The sequence below is a fragment of the Panthera onca genome, chromosome D3, assembly GCF_046562875.1.
Source record: "Panthera onca isolate mPanOnc1 chromosome D3, mPanOnc1 haplotype 2, whole genome shotgun sequence".
In the NCBI taxonomy this organism is placed as follows: Eukaryota; Metazoa; Chordata; class Mammalia; order Carnivora; family Felidae; genus Panthera; species Panthera onca.
Window position 1 is genome coordinate 5,564,686 of NC_138350.1, and position 19,918 is coordinate 5,584,603.

At 54.2% G+C, this 19,918-nt stretch overlaps 2 protein-coding genes across 5 annotated transcripts in view; one reads left to right on the plus strand and one right to left on the minus strand.

Annotated features, from left to right (window-relative positions):
* Positions 1-8: 8 nt before the first annotated feature.
* Positions 9-5,052, minus strand: OGFOD2 (2-oxoglutarate and iron dependent oxygenase domain containing 2). The gene is made up of 7 exons (XM_060612150.3): positions 4,726-5,052; positions 4,235-4,291; positions 3,407-3,520; positions 3,218-3,317; positions 1,622-1,749; positions 1,103-1,360; positions 9-1,028 (listed from the first exon to the last, which is right to left on the minus strand). Exons 1-7 carry the CDS (start codon positions 4,855-4,857, stop codon positions 765-767), a joined length of 1,053 nt encoding a protein of 350 aa, XP_060468133.1. The 5' UTR covers positions 4,858-5,052; the 3' UTR covers positions 9-764.
* A 352-nt stretch (positions 5,053-5,404) lies between these two features.
* ABCB9 (ATP binding cassette subfamily B member 9) overlaps positions 5,405-19,918 on the plus strand; it is a 35,979-nt gene continuing 21,465 nt past the window's right edge. The window contains exons 1-3 of one of the 4 annotated variants that reach the window (XM_060612149.3): positions 5,405-5,927; positions 9,535-9,616; positions 18,239-18,923. In XM_060612149.3, the coding sequence (XP_060468132.1) occupies positions 18,323-18,923 (601 nt within the window). In that variant the 5' untranslated portion in view covers positions 5,405-5,927; positions 9,535-9,616; positions 18,239-18,322. Of the gene's footprint in view, positions 5,928-9,534; positions 9,617-12,431; positions 12,721-18,238; positions 18,924-19,918 lie in introns of those variants that run through there. The other 3 variants (XM_060612148.3, XM_060612147.3, XM_060612146.3) reach the window with 3 other exon arrangements.

The window sequence follows — 19,918 nt, forward strand, 5'->3', positions numbered from 1 at the left end:
ACATGGAGGGCGGTTATAAAGCACTTTATATACATTAAATCGTTTCACTCTCACAACAGCTTTCCGAGATAGGTACTTCCCAGATAAGGAAAAGTAAAGCACGAAGAGGCCAAGGGGCTTACTTGCAGCCACACAGCTGGAAGCAGCAGGATCAGAATTTGAACCCAGGCAGTCTGGCTCCAGAGTCCCTGCTCTTAACCCCTCTGTGGAAAGCGCCCGACACCAACTAGAAGTTGCTATCGATGGCTCACCCAGATCCCCTTCAAAGACAGATGCACTCACCCAGGCTGTGGTGTCTCCTAACTCATACCTGTACTCTTCTCTGGAAGGTTCCCTGGGCCACTGGGAACCACCACCCCCCCACCCACCCCGCCAGCCCGGCCTTGACACACCTGTGAGCCAATAACCGATGCAGGGGGCAAACTGCTACATTCACGCTCTAGGACGCTTGGTGGGATTGGGCTGAAGCTAGGTGCCCTCTGAAACCACATCTTGGCCCAGCTCCTTCCTGTCCTGTCCTTCCCTCACGCCCTTCTCCAGAAGGTATTCCCTCAACAAACCACCTGCACAGGAATCCTCATCTCGGGCTCTGGTTCTCACACACCTGACCTAAACCAACGTGTCTGCCGAAAGAATGACTCCGAGGCTTGTGTGTCCTTTTGAACCAAGAAGTGCCTGAGGGCTGCAGGGAGTTTATTCTTGCCCTGCCCAACCCAAGGTGGCAGAGCCCGGCCATGCCACCCCGACACTGGCCCCGACCAGACTCAGGTCAGTGCGCACGCATCCACCGTGGTGGGCTCCTCACGAGTGAAGCCGTCGCCGAAGCCATCGTCGTCCACCAGGTCAGGTTTCCGGCAGCACATGGGGCACAGGCGGTTGCGCACAGCAGAGGCCCGGAGCCAGACGACAAGGTTCCAGCGCTCGCCAGTGCCTAGGGGCCGGGCCCCGTGCAGCTGGCCACCCCGGTGCAGGATGCCCCGGCCCACCACGTGTTCCACCTCCAGGGGCCTGGCCAGGGCTGAAGGTGCCTGCAGACAGCGGAGCTCAGGCCTGGGCACTCCCGGCTGCCCCAGGCCCTGCCCCCCGGGTCACACACACTAACCTGGAAGAGGTCCCCGAAGTACAGGGCGCCCCCCGTGAAGGCCTTGCCAAGGGCCACGTTGAGGGTGAGTTCGGCATTATCATAGTGGCAGCCTAGCTCACGGTCCCGGCCCGGTGCATATTTGACCACAAAGGCACGGTGGCTGTCGAGCCAGCCCCCACCGCAGTCTGGGTACAGCAGGGCCATCAGTGGCTGCAGGAAGCGTTCCCGCAGCGGAGTCACCAGCGGCTCATCCAGGCCTAGCTCGTGCAGCAACACCTGGGAGGGGGATCCTGGGAGTCGGCAGGGAAACCGGTGGGGGCCTCACCCTGGGTCCCTGCGGGCAGTCTCTTCCTAGGGACAGCAGCGCTTTGCAGAGATCGATGGGCTTAACTTCAAAATAACCCGACCGTGACCTCATCTTCCAGACTGGGAGACCAAGACCAACGGGACCCAACAGCTCTTCTCTCGCACTGCAGCTACGGCTCCCCAGCCCCGGCTCCCTGCCGCCTCGGGCCCCCCGGAGGGAGCCGCACCTACCCCATAGTTGTTCATGGTGTTGGGTCTTCCCTTGGGCATGTCTGAGTGCTCGAAGTGCTCCAGCTCCTCCAGCAGGGCCTGGCAGAATGGCGCTGTAAAGACCGGCAGCCGGTAGATACGCTTCTCCCCTGCGGAAGGAGGGACAGTCTGTTGGCTGGGAGCTTCCGTGTGGGTTTCAGTCTCCTTGCGAGCTGTGAGCCTGGGCACGTCTTTTCACTTCCCTCAGCCTCAGTTTCCTCATCCGTACGATGGGGATAACGCAGGTACTCACTTCTCAGGGCTGTTGTGACCATTAATGACATAATGCGTGGGCAGCAGAGGGGCCTGTTCTCGGGTCCCCTTATTTGTCCCTGGAGCCTCTCCTCCTGCTGCCGCAGGTGTCCACAGCCTAGCCATCAGGCTCAGATGTGGGTTCTGGTGAGACCCAGAGGTGGGAAGGGATTAGCCCAATGACCCCCAGCAGGCCAGTGATGGAGCCCAGCAGGGATCACAGGGCCAGCGCCAAGCTTTCTCTGCACCCCATCCCATGAGCCACCAACACTTGTACCCCAACTGAAGTGCCTTCTGGAGCCTCTGTTCCCCACACAGGAAGGCTGAGGGGGGCTGCTCTTTCTTGCCGGGTCCTGGTAGGGAGAGGCCAGGCTCTGAACGGAAATGCAAACATTTCCTGGCAGATGCACCAACACCCTGGGGTGCACGGCTGGTGTGCCCCCACACTTTTGGCCAACTCACAGCCGACAGCCTTCACCCAGACAACCGTTACACGATCTCCGCTGTTGGGGAGTGGATGGGAATGAGGAGGGATGCCCCCGGGCTGGGAGGGCATGTTTCATTCACACTCCACCCTGTGCCTCACAACAGAGCACGGGCTTGATAAGGGGAGCAACACCTTGCACCTATCTCCCCAAAGGATCCCCTAGGCCTAGGAATAGCCGTAACTGTAAGACTGAGGAAACCTCTAGATGCTATGCACCCAGCCCTTTACGCATGTTACCTCGCTTAATCACACTTTAGCGACAGGGTATTACTATGGCTCCCGTTTCACAGATGATGAAACTGAGGCAGAGGGCTTAAGGAACTCGGAAGGGCCAGACTTCCTGCTAGGGTTAGCCCACGGGAGATCCCAGCAGGAGACTCAAAGGCCAGAGAGATGCGGCATTTCTGAGTTGGGCATGGCTTTGTGCTTCTGCTCGAGGCCACAGCTGCTTCCTGGCAGCTGCTTCCCGCCCCTCTCCCACAGCTCCCGGTCGTGGCGGGCTCAAGACACTCACTCTTGCCCACTTCTCCAGGTCTAGGGATAAGGAACTGTCTGCTCCCCACCCCCCTCACCCCCAGGGAGAGGGGGGAGGGGGGTGGTCCTGTGTCAGCTTTCCCTGCGTTAAGTTCTTCAGTCACCCCCATTCGAGTGTGCCAGCTGGCTCATACCTGACACAGGCAGGTGGGCAAGTGAGTAAGTGACTACAGATGCCCTGCTCCCGGCGGGTCCCACCAGCCCTTCTAGCTCCTGCTGGCTTAGATTCTGGAGGCAGACATGGTAGGTGGAGGGACCCCACCCCTTAGTCCTAGTCCTACCGGGTGATGGGGCCAAGGTCTCACCAGACACTGTCTCCAGCCGCTGGAGAAGGCCTTCAAGGTCTGCACCCGGCGATGTGCTGTACTCGGCTGCGGCCAAAAACTCAGGGGCCAGGGCCTCATCCTGGGGGCAAAACACACCGGCTGTGGGGCAGACGGCCTCCGGTGCCGGCTGCCTCCACCTCCTTCCAGTAACCTGCCTCCTTCCAGTACCTGCAGCGTGTTGTAGATGTGAGGCCGCACCGGGTGGTAGGAGCGTGCGATGAGGGCTTTCCTGGCAGCCGCCTCCTGCCCCAGCCGCTGCCGCCGTTCCACCTCCTCCTCGAGCTGAGGATGGCACAGGGCCTGGTCATCCAGATGGGGCCGCCCATCACCCCCCAAGGTCATTGTACAGATGAGGAAACTGAGGCTCAGGAAGGCCAGAGCAGGACCTGGGCTGACAGCCCAGTCTCCCTACACGCCTGACTTGATCAGGGTAAACTGCAGGTGCCAAGCCGCTGGCTGAACGCAATTCCTTCTCGTAGGGGCCCATGCCGCTCGGGGTTGCACCACTCAGGGCCCGGCAGGGATGAGAGCCCCTCCCCATACCTCAGCCAGCTGGGCCCCTGAGGGAGGGGAATGGAATCCCAGCCAGTCCTGTGTTCCAGAGGCTGCGGAGGGCTCGCCTAGGAAGTTTCCCGTTACTAACCCTCCGATGGAGGAGGAGGTGGAAGGTGGAGCAGCCCCGGCACCAGCCAAAGGGGGTGGGTGGACAGACGAAGAGCCGGGAGCCAGAGCCGGGCGGTCCCGGGTGGGATCTCAACTCCACCTGCTGTGACACCTCGGGCCAGTAATTCCCTCTTTAAGCAAAAGTGTCTCGTCTCAGGAGGGCGTGGGGTAGACGACCTGGCATTTGCCACTTTCTCTTTTTCTGGTGTCAGGACACAGATACTGCGGTGAGTGGACACGGGAAGGAACCCCCCCCCCCAAACTGCTGACACAACCTAAAGAGGAAGGGCTAAGCTGGGTGTGGAGGGGGTCCGCGAGGGTGGGGAGCGTTACCTCTGCTAATAGCTGCTGGAAGTCTTGGGGGCTGACACATCCTCGGCTGCGCAGGATCTGAGAGCAGAAAGTCCAGGGAGCTCAACTGTGTGACCTTATGAGTAAGTCACTTAACGCCTCTGAGCCTCAGTTTCCCCAGGTTAAGATGCAGACGAGAGCCTGGACCTCACAGGATCATTGTGAGGATGAAATTCGATAAGCACGCAAAACAGACAGCACCGAGAGCGCGCCGAGCCTGGCCCTGCCCTCAGCACTTTACCTGTATGTTCCACTCATTCATTCATTCCTTACGACAACCTCACTAAAGAGACACTATTATCCCCCTTTAAGGTGAAGAAAGCGAGGCACCCAGAGATTAAGTCATTCTTGTTGTCACATCTGAACACCCGGGCAAAGCACAAGACCTGGGGGACGAAGGCCCCTCCTCCGCCACCCCTCCCCCATCACCCCGCCCCGCCCATTTCTCCGCAGAGCCACTGGGGGCCACTCACCGGGCCATAGTCCCGGCGAAGCTGCTCCTCGCCCCGGAAGCGCACGTGGAGCCGGTAGCGCGCCACGTACAAGTTCTCCGAGCAGAAGCAGGCGCAGCGGCAGAAGCGCCTCGGGCCCCCAGCCGTCGCCATGGTGAAGAGGCGAGCGTCGCCCCGCAGGGTTCCGTAGGGGCACTTCCGGCACGCCCCCGACGGGGGTGGGGGCGCGGCGGTGGCACGGGAGGCAAGGGTCCGTTCTGAGTTCGCAAGTGCAGAAGAGGACGAAGACTCCGCGCCAGAAAACGGGTCTGCAATGGGGAAAGACGCTCCGGGGCCGGACTGGGGCGAGCAGCCTCGGCGGACAGAGCGTGTGGTCTTCTCGTTCCGCCTCACAGTTCCCCCATCCACGACGTGGGGATTAATCACCCCACTTTACAGATAGGCAAACTGAGCCGCACCTTCACAGGCCGGGGACAAGTCGGGACTTGGAACCGCAAGACGTTTTGCTTCAACGCTGCCTTCCTTTTCTGCTCGGAGCTTTTGAAGAGGCGGCCAACGCCAGGAGGACAGGAGTTCTGGGGTCCGGTCTCGTTCTCTCCCAACTATCCAGTTCTGTGCGTCTGAACTCGGGTTTAGCATTCGGCCCGGGTCCCTACCCGGCACTCCTCGAGCCTCCGCCACGGTCTCCAGATTCGCTGCTGACGGCCCCGGGATGTGTTTTCTCGAAAACGCTCCGTCCGGCGTGACTTCCGGTGGCTCCTCCTAGGGATACAAATGTGGGCGGGGATCGGGGTGTGGTCTGCTGGCGGCCACACCCCGCACGACCGGCTCCCGGTGGTGCTGTGCACCGCTGCTGTGTGAGATGAGTGTGTTTTTCTTTTAGAGTGTGCGCCCCTACCTCGGGGACACCCATCGTAGCTCCTACGTACTTGTCTGGGAGGCCCCCATCTTGGTCCTCGGTTCAGCCCCCAAGCCCAGAGCCGCAAAGCCCCGGGAAGAAGCTTGGATGGCAGCCCTGTGACTGGGGGAGGAAGTCGTGTCCCCTGCAACAGATCTCGTCCCCTGTCCTAGAGTTCCCTCCCTGGCTCAGCGTGGTGTGGGGAGGCCTGGGCCTCAAGACTCCAGCCCTTACCCCAGATACGCAGATGACCACAAATGATAACTCCTGTTGGCCGAGCCTCCACCTTACCTGCTTCCATCCCTACGGCAAACCTTTGAGCGAGGTACTGTCTTACCATTGTTACAGATGGGGAAACTGAGGCTCAGAGAGGGGCGGTGACCTGCCCCAGGGTTCACAACGGGAGTCCTCCGAGTGGTTGGTTTCTGAAGGATTTCCGATCTTCTCTTTGTGCTTGTTGGCATTTCTTTTCTTTTCTTTCTTTTCTCTTTTCTCTTAAATGTTTATTTGTGAGAGAGAGTGCACGCACAAGCTGGGAAGGAGCAGAGAGAGAAAAGGACAGAGGATCTGAAGCGGGCTCCAGCTCACAACTCGGGAGATCGTGACCTGAGCCGCCCAGGTGCCCCATCATTTATTTTCTTGATGCTTTCCTTTCCTTCAGATGTACAGTCGGGTTTACACCCACACACTCACACTGGCAGTGAGACACGTACACACTCATGCACACCCTTACATGCTCACATATGCTAACACACGTTCACACACCGTCACAAATACGCTTGTACCAGTGACACACTCACACATCCACTCACCCTCACCCACACACACAAAACACCTCACGTACGGTCACAGCCGCACACTCACACATCCGGCACGCTCACTCACACTCACAGACAGCACAGTCCCTGGTTCCTCTCAGCTCTGTGGCAAATCGACCCCCGATGCCTGCCAGTGGCTCCTACCGGAGCTCCTACCAAGGGAGACGGGAGAACTTCACGTCCTGTGAAGTATGGTGCCAGGCTGCCTTCCCCGGCCGTCTCCAGCAGCATGTTCGGGGGTCCAGGGCTCCAGCCAGCACCTTGGGGGGCTGGGGGAAGGCTTCTGCTCTCAGGGCAACAGCCTGATTGGTTTTCACACTGGCTGGCCAGGGGCCAGCCCCGGGGGGGGGGGGGGGGGGGGGGGGGGAGGGGGGGGGGCGGTGGGCAGGACCACCCCAAGTGTGGGAGGTTGGCCTGTGTCAGGAAGTGTGTTTTGACTGACAGATAAGGTCCCTCCCCTTCTGAAACTCAGTCAAGGTGGGGGGTGGGGGGTGGGGGAGGAACAGGAGCAAGCAAAGAAACAAATACATGGTCAAGGTATTTTCATTCAGCCGTAAGTGCAAGGAAGACAAGCTAGGTGATGGGATGGAGAGTGCCTGGAGGTGACCGCCTTACACAGGGAGGCCGGAGAACGCCTCCCCAGGAGTGACATTTTAGCCGAGCCCCAACTGCTGCAGCAAGATCTGGCAGGAAAGGGTTCTAGGCAGGGGGACTAAAAATGTAAATCCCCTCCCGTGGGATGAACTTGCCATGCTGGGAGAACAGCAAGGCATGAAGAGGGCAAGTCATACGGAATGAGGCCAGGGTGACATTCGGGCCAAATTACTGGGCGTAAGATACCACTGTTAACACTTTGGATTTTACTCTACACGCAAAGGGAAGCTGCTTAATCCTTGCGACCAACCTTATGAGGCAGAAATTATCCGCATTTTACAGAAGTAGAAAACGAAGGTCAGAGAGGTTAAATGACCCAAGGTCATTCAAGGTGACACAGTTCATAAGTTGTAGGGTCTGGAATGGAACAGGAGTCTGATCCTGCCAGGTTGTTCCTAAACGTATGGCCAGGTCTGCCTTTCCCCTCCTCAGGCATAAAATCTAGGTCACTGGGCCTCAAGGATCTGAGGATCCGGGGACCCAGCCCAAGCCTCCTGAAGGTACTAGGCTTCCCCAAGGGGGAAATCCCCCTGGGGGTCTGCTTCCCCCTCAAGGATGGAGCTCTCCAGGCCAGAGCTGTGTGGCTTGAGAAGGTGTTTAAACTTTCATGGGTGTCTTGATTGCCCAGCAATAGTGGAAGGCCCTGCTCTCCAGGAAAGGATCTATTTCCCCAGCTCTGCATTCAGCAAGAATATTAATAGTAAATACTGGATCAATGTGCTTTCAACCAGCACTGACGTCTGTGTGAGGTATCGGGACATGTATCGTACAGATGAGGCTCAGTGAAGTACAGGGCCCTGTCTAGGATCATAAGCCTAGTAAGTGGCAGAACCAGAATTTCAGCACCCATCCTTCCCTCTGATTCCAGAGTGTGTTTGTGTGTGGGGTTGTGTACATATGTATATGTACATGTATATGTGCATGTTGCACATATGTATATATGTATGTGTCTGTGCACGTTCTTTTGAATTCATAGAGAGCATGCTCTAAAAAAAAGGCACATCTTAAGTGTACCATCTGGTAAATTTTTACAAACTAGACACACACAGGTAACCAGCATCCAGACCCAACGACAGAACATTCCAGCCTGCAGAAGCCCCCACCATATCCCTGCTCAGTCCGGACTAATCATCACCCTGACTCCTAAGAACAAAGATTAGTCTTGCCTGTTGCTGAATTTGATACAAATAAAATCATGTAGTATGTATTATTTTGTATAGTGCTTCTCTCACTTGGCATTCTTTTTTTTTTTTTTTTTTAATTTTTAAAAGTCTGTTTATTTTGAGACAGAGAGTACGGGCACAAGCACAGGGGAGGGAGAGAGAGAGAGAGAGAGAGAGAGAGAGAGAGAGAATGAATCCCAAGCAGGCTCTGTGCTATTAGTGCCGACCCCGATGCGGGGTTCAAACCCACAAACCATGAGATCATGACCTGAGCTGAAATTGAGAGTGAGATGCTTAACCGACTGAGCCCCCCCAGGCGCCCCTCTCACTCAGCATTCTGTTCTTGAGATTCACGGGTGTTGTGTGTAGCCGGAGACAGTTTTTGCTTTTTTGTGGCTCCTTAATATTCCACAGGGTGACCCCTCCATCCATTGAGCCATTCTGCAGTCGAGGGACATTGGTATTGTTTCCAGTTTGGAGATGTCATGAATAAAGGTGCTGCAAACACTGTAAATTTTTTCACTGCAGTAAAATACACATAAAATTTGCCATGTTAACCATCTTCTAGTAGACTTTACTTTTTAGAGCACTCTTAGGTTCACAGCAAAATTGAGTGGAAAGTGCAGAGATTTGCCATATGCCCCATGTCCCCCCAGCCTATCCCCCAGTGTCAGCACCCCTCACCAGAGTGGTACATTTGTTACAATAGACGAAGTCACACTGACACGGCATTGTTACCCAAAGCCCATAGTTTATGTTAGGATTCACTCTTGAAATTGCACATCCATGGCTATTGACAATGTATAACAACACGTATCTACCATCACGGTATCATACAGAATAGTTTCACCGCCCTCAGAATCCTCTGTGCTCTGCTGTTCAGCCCTCCCCACTCCCTAACCCCTGGCAACCACTGATCCTTTTACTGTCTCCATCGTTTTGTCTTTTCCAGAATGTTATGCCTTTTCAGATTGGCCTCTTTCACTTAGTAATAGGCATTTATGTTCCCTCCACGTCTTTCCGTGGCTTGAGAACGGAGTGATACTGTATTATCTGGATGTACCACGGTCATCCATCCACCTACCGAAGGACATTTTGCTTGCTTCCAAGCTTTGGCAATTACGAATAAAGCTGCTATAAACGTCCATTTGCGGGCTTTTATGTGGACATGAGTTTTCAATTCATTTGGGTAAATATCTAGGGGCACGTTTGCTGAATCGTACAGTAAGAGTATGTTTAGTTTTATAAGAAACCACCAAACTCTTCAAAAGTAACTACTGTTTTGCGTTCCCACCAGCAATGAATGAAAGTTCCTGTGGCTCCACATCTTCACCAGCATTTGGTGTTGTCAGTGTTTTGGATTTTAGCAATTCTGTTAGGTAGGTAGTGGTATCGCATTGTTGTTTTAATTTGCAATTTCCTAATGACATGATTTTGAACGTCATTTCATATGTTTATTTGCCGTCTGTATATCTTCTTTGGTGAGGTGTCTGTTCAAGTCTTTTGCCTCTATTTTTTTTTTTTGTTTGTTTTAAGTTTATATATTTATTTATTTGGGGGGAGAGAGAGAGAGACAGAGAACGCACAAGCACAAGCGGGTGAGAGGCAGAGAGAAGGAGAGACAGAATCCCAAGCAGCCTTCACGCCATCAACGCAGAGCCCATGCGGGGCTTGAGCTCACAAACTGTGAGATCATGAGCTGAGCCGTGATCAAGAGTTGGCCGCTTCACTGACTCTGCCACCCAGATGCCCCTTTTGCCTCTTTTTAAAATTGGGCTATTTGTGGTTTGTTGTTGTTGTTGTTGTTGTTGTTGAGATTTATGTATTGTTTTGGATAAGAAGACATTTGGCTTTATCAGATATATTTTTTGCAAGTATTTCCTCCCAGTCTGTGCCTTGTCTTCTCACTCTCTTGACAGTATCTTTTGCAGAGTAGAAGTTTTTAACTGTAATGAAGTTCTGCTTATCAATTCTTTCATGAATCATGCCTTTGATGGTGCGTCCAAAAATCATCTTCATACCCAAGAGAACCTAGATATTGTCCTATGTTATCTTCTAAGACTTGTATAGTTTTGCACTTTACATTTAGGTCTGTGGTCCATTTTCAGTTAATTTTCGTGAAGAGTGTAAGGTCTGAGTCTAGATTTTTTTTTTTTTTTTGGCATGTGGGTGCCCAGTCGTCCCCATACCATTTGTTGAAAAGACAATGTTTGCTGCATTACCCACCTTTGCTCCTTCGTTACAGATCGGTTGACTATATTTATACGGGTCTATTTCTGGACTCTCTATACTGTTCCATTGATCTGTGTGTCTCTTCTTTCATCCAAACCACACTGTCTTATTATGGTAGCTTTATAGTAAGTCTTGAAGTCGGGTAGTGTCAGTCCTCCGACTCTGTTTTTCTCCTTCAATACTGCGTTGGATGTTTTCACACAGCAGAAATGACAGAGCCTAGATCTCGACCCAACTCTGAGTCATTCTGACTTTTGGATAGCCCATCCAGAATGCTTTCTTCAAGTATAATCATATATTTGCTTTTGTTTTTGCACAAACATTAAGAGACTTCAACTTTATTCTGTTCCCCCCCCCCTTTTTTTTTTGAGGTTTATTTATTATTTTGAGAAAGAGTATGTAAGCAGAGGAGGGGCAGAGAGAGAGGATCCCAAGCAGGCTCCACATTGTCAGCGAGGAACCCGATGCGGGCATGAACTGTGAGATCATGACCTGAGCCAAAATCAAGAGTCAGACTGTCAACCACCTGAGCCACCAAGGCGCCCCTATGTCCCTTGTTTTCACTCAATACATGCAGGAGGTCATTCCACACCTTTATAGAACTTTTGTATATAGATACATGCATACATTATTTTTCCCCTGCCATAGTGTTCTGTGAGCCATGAGTTGGCCAATTCCCTATAGAAGGGTGTTTAGGTTATTTCCAGATTTTTGCTACTACAGTTGCTATCTGAAAACTGGTATCTTTGCTCCCCTCCACAAGTCTTCTCTATAGAAGAAATTCCCAGTGGGTCCCAAAAAAGTGCTTTTTACATTCTGAACTTTGCCAAATTTCCCCTTGAAGGAGGCTGTGCCTTGTAGTAGCAGAGGCTGTTTTAAATTCAGAGTCCTTTGGGGCGCCTGGGTGACTCAGTCATTTAAGCGTCCGACTTCGGCTCAGGTCACGATCTCGAGGTTGGTGAGTTCTAGCCCCGCGTTGGGCTCTGTGCTGACAGCTCAGAGCCTGGAGTCTGCGTCGGATTCTGTATCTCCTCCCTCTCTCTCTGCCCCTCCCCTGCGCTCGCTCTCTCTCTCTCTCTCTCTCTCTCTCAAAAATAAAAAAAAAAAAAAACATTAAAAAAATTTTTTTTTATAAATTCCAAGTGCTTTAAGCCTTTGACTGAAGGATGGAGAGGTGAGGGGAGATGTTGCCCCACTTGCCGACTCTCTGGGCCTTGACCTACTCTCCCTGGCTCTGGGTTCAGGCCACATCCTTTGCCTGGAAGCCTACTCACCTTACACCTTTCTCTAAGAGCCTTCCCAGCTAAAGCAGGCCTGGGTCACTTTCCACTACCCCACCCAGGTTGATTCCTTTATAGCACTTACCACTGACCGAAATGATCTTATGTATTGACTTGTTGATTTCCTGTCTCCCCTACCCTGCAAAGGATGGTCGTTTTCCTTTTTTCGCACTCAGCCATATTCCTAGCACCCAGCACCCAGCAGTCACTCAGTATGTATTGCTGTTTCCCCTCTCCCAATCCCTACTCTCCTGCTCTATTTTTCTCCATAAAATGTATTCCCTGCCACCAGATATACTTTACTTACTTATTATATGTATTGCCTGACTCCCTCACTAGCATGTCAGCTCCAGCAGACAAGGATCCTGTTTTCTTCACTGTTGCATCTCAAAAGCTCAGAATGGTACAAGGCACATCGTAGGTGCTGGACAAATGTTTGTTGAAAGAAAGAGAGGGAGAGACAGGGAGAAAGACAAAAAGGATGGAAGGAAGGGAAGGGAGGGAGGAAGGAACTAAGGAAAAAAAGAGGATCATAACGCCCACCCTCCGGGGCTGGCAGACTGTCCCTCCAGAGGAAAAGACCCATGAAAGAGGTGGCGCCCCCACCAGGTCAGGACATCTCTGTGTGCCCACATTGGCCCTGGAGCCTCCAGACCAGAAGTGCGGGGCTGGAGGGCCTGGCTTGGGGGGGAGGGGACGGGGCTCGTCGCAGGTGGGCGGGCGGCTAGCTCGGGCCCCGCCCCTCCTGGGAGGCCCCGCCCCACCCGTCAGCTGGCCTGGGCGCCCGCCCCGCTCTGCTCCGACCTTGCCGCGGCGCCGCCGGGGTGGGAGGCGGGGAGGTTCAGCGGGAGGAGCGGAGCGAGCGCAGCGCCGGGCGCAGCCTCCAATGAGCTGCGGAACCCGCGCCCCTGGAGACCCGAGCCCTCTGCGCCCCCTCCCCACGGCTCACCTGGTGTCAGGTAAGGTAACAGGTAAGAGCGCGGCGTCCAGGACCCCCGAACAGGTCCTTCCCAGGCCGGGGTGCCAAGCTCCACACAGGCTGGGGGCGTCTGGGTCCCCTTGCCCCAGAGGTAGACATCACGGTTGAAGGTGGCAGCCTTTTGGGAGCCTTTCTGGCCCCCGCCCCTGTCCCCAGGCGCCCGCGGCCGCTGGCCCAGCCCCCCACCCCTGCGGCAGCATCCTTTCCACGCCCGCAGGGTGAATGTTGCTTTTTTTTTTTTTTTTTTAACTCCTCTGGCGCTGCTGCCTCTTGGAAAATGGTGGGGGCGCCTTTTGGGGAGGATCTTGGGATGGCTGTTCTCCCCCAAGGATTGGACTGGCGCGACTTCCCAGGGCTCCCCACGTTCTACAGCGGTGCCTGCCCACGGGTCCTGAGCGCCCTGGCTGTAGCAGAAGCCTGGGAGCGGAGGGGGGGGGGGGGGGGCCCGACCTGGGCCTGCTGATCTTGGCAAACCTTTTCCCTCAGTATCCCCCGCTGGCCCATGGGCTGACCTTCCAGCGCATCCACCCTGGCAGTTAGACCTATGGGTTCCCCGGGGCTCCTCCCTTGTTTGTGGGTCTGTGTTAAAAGGAGGTGCCTCCTCCCCAGACCTAATGTTGTTTAAGAGAGCCTTAAGCTGGTCTGACAGGGTTCACCATCCTCTGCCCCACCCCCTGGAGATAGACTGGCCTCCATTCCCCTGCTTCAGAGGAGCAGGTGACAGGTGACAAGAGGACGGTTGTAGGAAGGCCCACAGCAGCTCCCCAGTTTGCCTTGCCCAGGGCCAGGAGTTACCTGAAACAACTTTCCCAAGTCTCTGCGAGAGGACCAGTCCCAGCATGAGATGTGGTGGGTTCAGCAGGACTGGACTCAGGATGGAACAAAGTGGACCTGGCCTAGTCCTGGCCCTGCATCCGGAAACCCCATGATAACACCACCCTCCGTTAGCCAGTGTTTGCTGAGCAGTGAATGGGCCCTGACAACTTTGGGGTGAAAAGTTCACCAAGTTAGGAGTGGACCGAGCTGCTTGGGCCACCCAGGTCCTTCAGGACCCTTTTGTCGTGGTCCCTGAGTCCCTGAGTAGTCTGGGCACGTCCCACCCAGAGAGGCAAGTGTTGAGTTTCAGTCCTGCCTTTGCCTGTTCTCTGCGGGCCACTTAACTTACCCTGGCCTCCATTTCCCCGTCTGTACAGTGGGCATGATTGCATGAGGACCTCCCAGGAGAGGAGTGAGGTTGAGCTGAACTGGGAGGTCATTGTCTGGCAGGTAGTAACCCTCCACACACGGCAGCCGTTGTGATTGTAATAATTGCTTCTGATCTCCTGGCTGTTGCAGACTTTCCTTTTGTGCAGCTGACGGCTGGAAATGCCCCACCCACCGTTTCTACTGAGACGAAAATCCTTTGGCAGGACCCCCTGTGGACGTGGGGTCACTTGCTAAGCCTGTGCCGTTCCTTAGCATTTGGGGGCAAGGCAAGTTGCCCCTGTCTTCTTGGGCCATGTCACAACCTGGGCAGTGCCTGCTCTGGCCTCTGGCCACCACCTTGTCCTTGTCCCTCGGGCCACACTCGGCACCCATGTGCCCAGAGCTTGCCCTCCAGCTCCACCCGGCTGAGCTCAGCTGTATCCTCCAGATCAGGCGGCTGGAGGGCAGGGATGTGCCTCCAGGCAGCCCCACGGTCCCCCTTCTTCCCTCCTCAGAGTCTTGGCTGGTGGTCTTGTCCCCTTCACCCTCCTACTCAGTAACTTTAAAAATAACAGAGTAGCCTGTCCCCACCGAGGGCTGTAACCTGACCCGAGTTGGATTCTGCTCCATCAGAGCCTGGATACAAGGACTCAGCACTTGGGAGTATGGGACCATGGTGCTATAGCTGCTCTGTCCCCAGGTCACTGGGTGACCCTAGACAGGCCTCACCCCTTATTCTCTGTGCCTCAGTTTCCTGTGCTTCATGTGCTTCACATAGTCCATGATGCTGGAGTGTGAAACTTTGCTTTTCCCGGTGCAGATGAACAGCTGGGGTCCCCGTGTGGGTAGCTGTCCAACGGGGTTGCCATAACCCCAAGCGGAGGGGTGTTGGGAAGGATCTCCCCCAGTGACTGGGCTTGGGGGCAGGAAGAGCCGGCTACGTCCCTCGGCAGGTCTCTGGCAGATATGCCTCCTGTCCCACTTCTGAACCCCAGCTCCTTTCCGGGGCCAAGGAACTCCTTGTGCCCACCAAGAGGTGAGCAACAGCCAAGGTGGCTGGCAGGGCCTGGGTAGCCGGCGGTGGCTTGGCCAGGAGGCCTGGCGCGGCACCGGGCCAGGAGCGTCCCTCCCCGGGCTCCGACTCACGCTCGCCCACTCGCTGGCTCCCCGAGGCCTCTGCATTGCAGCAGACGAGAGCCTTTGCTGGCAGCCCAGCTGGGACTTGGGGTGGAGCAAGGGACTGGGCAGGGGATGTCTGTCCCCGCCATCCCTACCCCTGCCCCCTCCCCTGCCCCCGGTCCCATTCAGCCCTGCCTTCCTTAGGAGATACAGCTGCTGACAAGGTAGCCTTCTCTGGGACTGATCTGAGTCTAGTCAGAAGAGCTGGACTCTCCGTGGGGCCCAGGCTCAGGGACTGTCACACCCCTGGGTTCTTTCTGCATCTGAGACCCCTCCTGAGCATCATTAGGGGTCTCGCCTACCCCCTGAAGAGGCTGTTTTGGAGCATTAGGGCTTTGGAGTTGAGAGCCCAGATTTTAGCACTCCATGGCCTGGGTTCACCTTCCAGCTCAGCCACTTACTAGCTGTGTGATCCGGGACAGCTCACTTAACCTCTCTGTGCCTCATTTTCTTGACTATAAAATAGGGATAATAATAGAACCTACCTCACAGGATTCTTGTGAAGATTAATGCATTTAAAGCACTTAGAACAGTGTCAGACACACATTTACGTCAATCAGCATTAGCTGTCGGTACCGTTGTCACTGTTCTCATCACGGATGCCATCGGCTCTGCCTCTTGGCTGAGCCACCTCTCATGCAGACTCTATTTTCCTTTGACAAAAACTCCCTGTTAGCACTTGTTATATTGACAAGTGTTTTAGCTTAACAGTGTAGAACCCAGATTCTGGAGCCAGAGAGCTCTGGGTTCAAATCCCAGCTCTGCTACTCACCAGCTGTGTGATCTTGTGCAAGTTCTTAACTTCTCTGGGCCTCAATTTCTCCATCTGCTAAAAGGGGATGGTGAAAGTACAAATCTCACAAGTTGTGAGGATTAAATAAACAAACACATATGAAGTGCATGGCCTATATAAAAGGCTGGGCCTGAGGTGCCTGGCTGGCTCAGTCAGTAGAGCGTGAGGCTCTTGATCTTGGGGTCCTGAGTTCAAGCCCCACGTTGGGCATGGAGCCTACTTAAAAAGAAAAATAAATTAAAATCCTATTAAGAAATAAAAAAATATATATATATATATATATGTATATGTATATGTATGTGTATATGTAATGCCAAGCCCACAGGAAGGGTTGTGTTTACATAACTGCTTGTACTTAAAAAAATGTTTTTAAGTTTATTTATTTGAGAGCGAGAGAGTGTGCATGAGCAGGGGAAGGGCAGAGAGAGAGACGGAGAGAGAGAATCCCAAGCAGGCTCTGCGCTATCAGCACAGAGCTTGAAATGGGGCTCAAACTCTCAAACCGTGAGATTATGACCTGAGCTGAAACCAAGAGTCAGATGCTTCGCCGACTGAGCCCCCCCCCAGGCGCCCCACGTTTGCTTGTACTTACTGGGCAGCTGCTGTGCACCAGGCACAAAGGTTCAGAGTTAGGTGCATACTGGCTCAAGTCCTGGCTTGGCCCTTTTTTGCAGAGTGATGCGGGGCACATGCTTTGCCTCTCTGTGCCTCAGTTTCTCCAACTATATATGGGGTGTGGAAGCAGCCGCCTCATGGGGTTGTGTGGGGTTTCTAGCACTCCAGAACATGAGCCAAGAGACTTTGTGCACCAGAGCTATTGGGGAGGAGGTCTCTTGAGGTGGCCCCCTTTCCAGTCACTGCTCACTCAGAGTGACCCCTCCCGGTGTTCCGTGCCTCTCCTTTTCACTTGGGGACTCCAGAACTTTGTCCATTTTGCAGATGGGACGATAAAGTCCCCAGGATGAAAAGGGATAGAGCCGAGTCAAGAGGCAGCACTCAGAGGCACATGCCCAGTCTAGTCCCAGTCCTGCCCTGGACAAGCCCCACTTCCAAAGTCCCCACCGGGCCCACATCCTACAGTGTCCCTGCAGCTCCCGGGCTCTCCCAGGCACTGGCTCAGTCCCGGGGGGCCCAGTATGTGGGGTGCTTTGGACAAAGCAGACATTAAGCTCCAGAGAGCCAAAAGGGCCCAAGTCAGGAGGTGAAGGGCAACCTGGGCTGGAGGAAAAGATTCTGGAAACTTCCAGGCGGATGTGAAAGTCCCTGGGTTGCTCCTAGGACCTGCGGTCACCCCCTCTTGGTCTAAGAGAGTAAAGTTTTATTTGGGGAGACGAAAGGCCTGATTTGGGGAGGAGAGAACTAAGCAAACATTTATTTATTAAGCACCCACTGTATACGGTGGTAACAATCAGCAGCAATTATTACGTGCTAGGCACTGGCCAGAACTGATGCTCATGCATCGAACCTCATGCTGTTTTAAAGCTGATCTCAATTTTGTCCGCAGAGTCCTCCAGATCCCCTGCGCCCTCACCCCCCAGGCCACGTGGGGTGTCCTTGCCTCCCTCAAGCACATCGGCACACTCCTACCTCGGGGCTGTGGTGCTGACTATTCCAGCAGAAAGTGCTTTTCCCCCAGATAGCCGCATGGTGGACCCCCTCACCTCTTCTCGATCCTGCTCAAGTGTTACCTTCCTAGCGAGGTCTTTCCCGGACCCCCTGTTTCAAATTGCCCTCAGGGCACCTGGGTGGCCCAGTCGGTTAAACGTCCGACTCTTGACCTCGGCTCAGGTCATGACCTCACGGTTCGTGAGTTCAGGCCCCACGTCGGTCTCTGCTGGGGATTCTGTCTCTCCCTCTCTCTGCCCCCTCGCCACTTGTACTCTCTCTCACTCAAAAAAAATAAACTTTAATAAATAAATAAGTAAATAGATAAAAAAAAAAATTGCCCTCGCCATTTCCTGGACCCCCCTATTTAAAACTGTCCCCATTGCCCCCCATCCCCTACACCCCATTCTTTCCCCCCCAGCCCTATCTCTTAACTGTATCGTTTACTCATTGTGTTTCTCTGTCTCTGACCGGAGTGTTCCATCTCCACAGAATCAGGGATCTTTGTTTTTGTTCATCGTTAAATCCCAACACAAAGAACAGAGTCTGGCCCACTCAATAAACCTTGGTGTTCGGTAAACATTCCTTAAATGAATGGAATCTTCACGAAACTCCTGGGAAATCAGAATGCTTGTCATTGCCATCTTGCGGATGAGGAAACCGAGGCGTAGAGATGTCAAGTGACTTGCCCGAAGTCACACAGCCAACAAGCGGCAGACCTGACCTCCTTGCCCTGTCGCCCCTACAGGTCTGGCCTCACCCCACGGACAATGGCCTTGCCCCCGTGAGCTAGAGCCCGCCCCTCGGCACCTGCCCCTCGCCAGCCAGCAGGATGCAGCTGTGGAAGGCGGTGGTGGTGACCCTGGCCTTCATGAGCATGGACGTCGGCATGACCACGGCCATCTACATCCTCAGCCACCTGGATCGCAGCCTGCTGGAGGACATCCGCCATTTCAACATCTTTGACTCGGTGCTGGACCTCTGGGCGGCCTGCCTGTACCGCAGCTGCCTGCTGCTGGGAGCCACCATTGGCGTGGCCAAGAACAGCACCCTTGGGCCGCGGCGCCTTCGGGCCTCCTGGACGGTCATCGCCCTCGTGTGCCTCTTTGTGGGCGTTTACGCCATGGTGAAGCTGTTGCTCTTCTCCGAAGTGCGCAAGCCAGTCCGGGACCCGTGGTTCTGGGCCCTGTTCGTGTGGACTTACGTCTCGCTTGCCGCTTCCTTCCTCCTCTGGTGGCTGCTGTCCACGGTGCGGCCGGACGCCAAGGCCCTCGAGCGGGGGGCCGGAGCCGAGGCTGAGGGCTTCCCTGGGGAGGACCGGCCCCCGCGTGAGCAGGCGTCTGGGGCTACGCTACAAAAGCTGCTGTCCTACACCAAGCCTGACGTGGCCTTCCTCGTGGCGGCCTCCTTCTTCCTCATCGTGGCAGCTCTGGGTAAGTAAGGCCCCGGGGGGCCTGGCAGGCACCCGCCAAAGCACTCGAGGGGGTCACAGCCACCTGGTCTTTCCTCTTAAACGTTTGGCATTTTTCTCACGTGGTCCAAACAGCATTTTGATATGGGAAGGTGAACACTGGAGAGTTTCATTCCTAATTCTGCCTGACTACCCAGATCTCCCTGCCTAGGGCTAACTACAGCAAAATGTTCTAGAAGCTTCCAGGTGGGTGGGAAACCACTTTCTTTCGTTTCTTGTATGTTCTTCCAGTGTTTCCTTACAGAGCTACAAGTAAAAAAAAAAAACATGGTACTCTTAACCACCTCTCACACGCTACCTTGCTATTTCGTGCCTTGCTTTTCTTGCTTAGCGATATATTTTTGGAAATTTCCCATCAGCACCTCGTCCTTTTATTTGGCTGCATAATAGTAGTCCGCTGTGTGGCCGTAGCAAAGATTATACAGTTGGCGTCTTGCGGTCGGACCCTCGAGTTGTTTTGAGTCTTTTCTCTTACGGTAAATAACCTTGTTCATACACGTTTCATATAAATGGGGGTATATCTGTAGGACACATTTCCCGGAAGTGGATCACTGGGTCAAAGCATTTTTCTGGTAACGAAGCAGAATGTACGAGAGAGCCTCAGAACATGCTGTCTGTGATAAGAATAAGTATCGTTTGGGGAAACATTTACTTTAGTCACGTGTGCCTACATGTAAACGTGTCCTGGTTTGTCATGTAAAATGAATTCGTTACCGCGGTTCTGGTCCGAACAGTTTGTTTTTAAATTTTTGTTTTTAAATTTTTTTTTTTTAACGTTTATTTTATTTTTGAGACAGAGAGAGACAGAGCATGAACGGGGGAGGAGCAGAGAGAGAGGGAGACACAGAATCGGAAGCAGGCTCCAGGCTCTGAGCCATCAGCCCAGAGCCTGACGCGGGGCTCGAACTCACGGACCGTGAGATCGTGACCTGAGCTGAAGTTGGACGCTTAACCGAC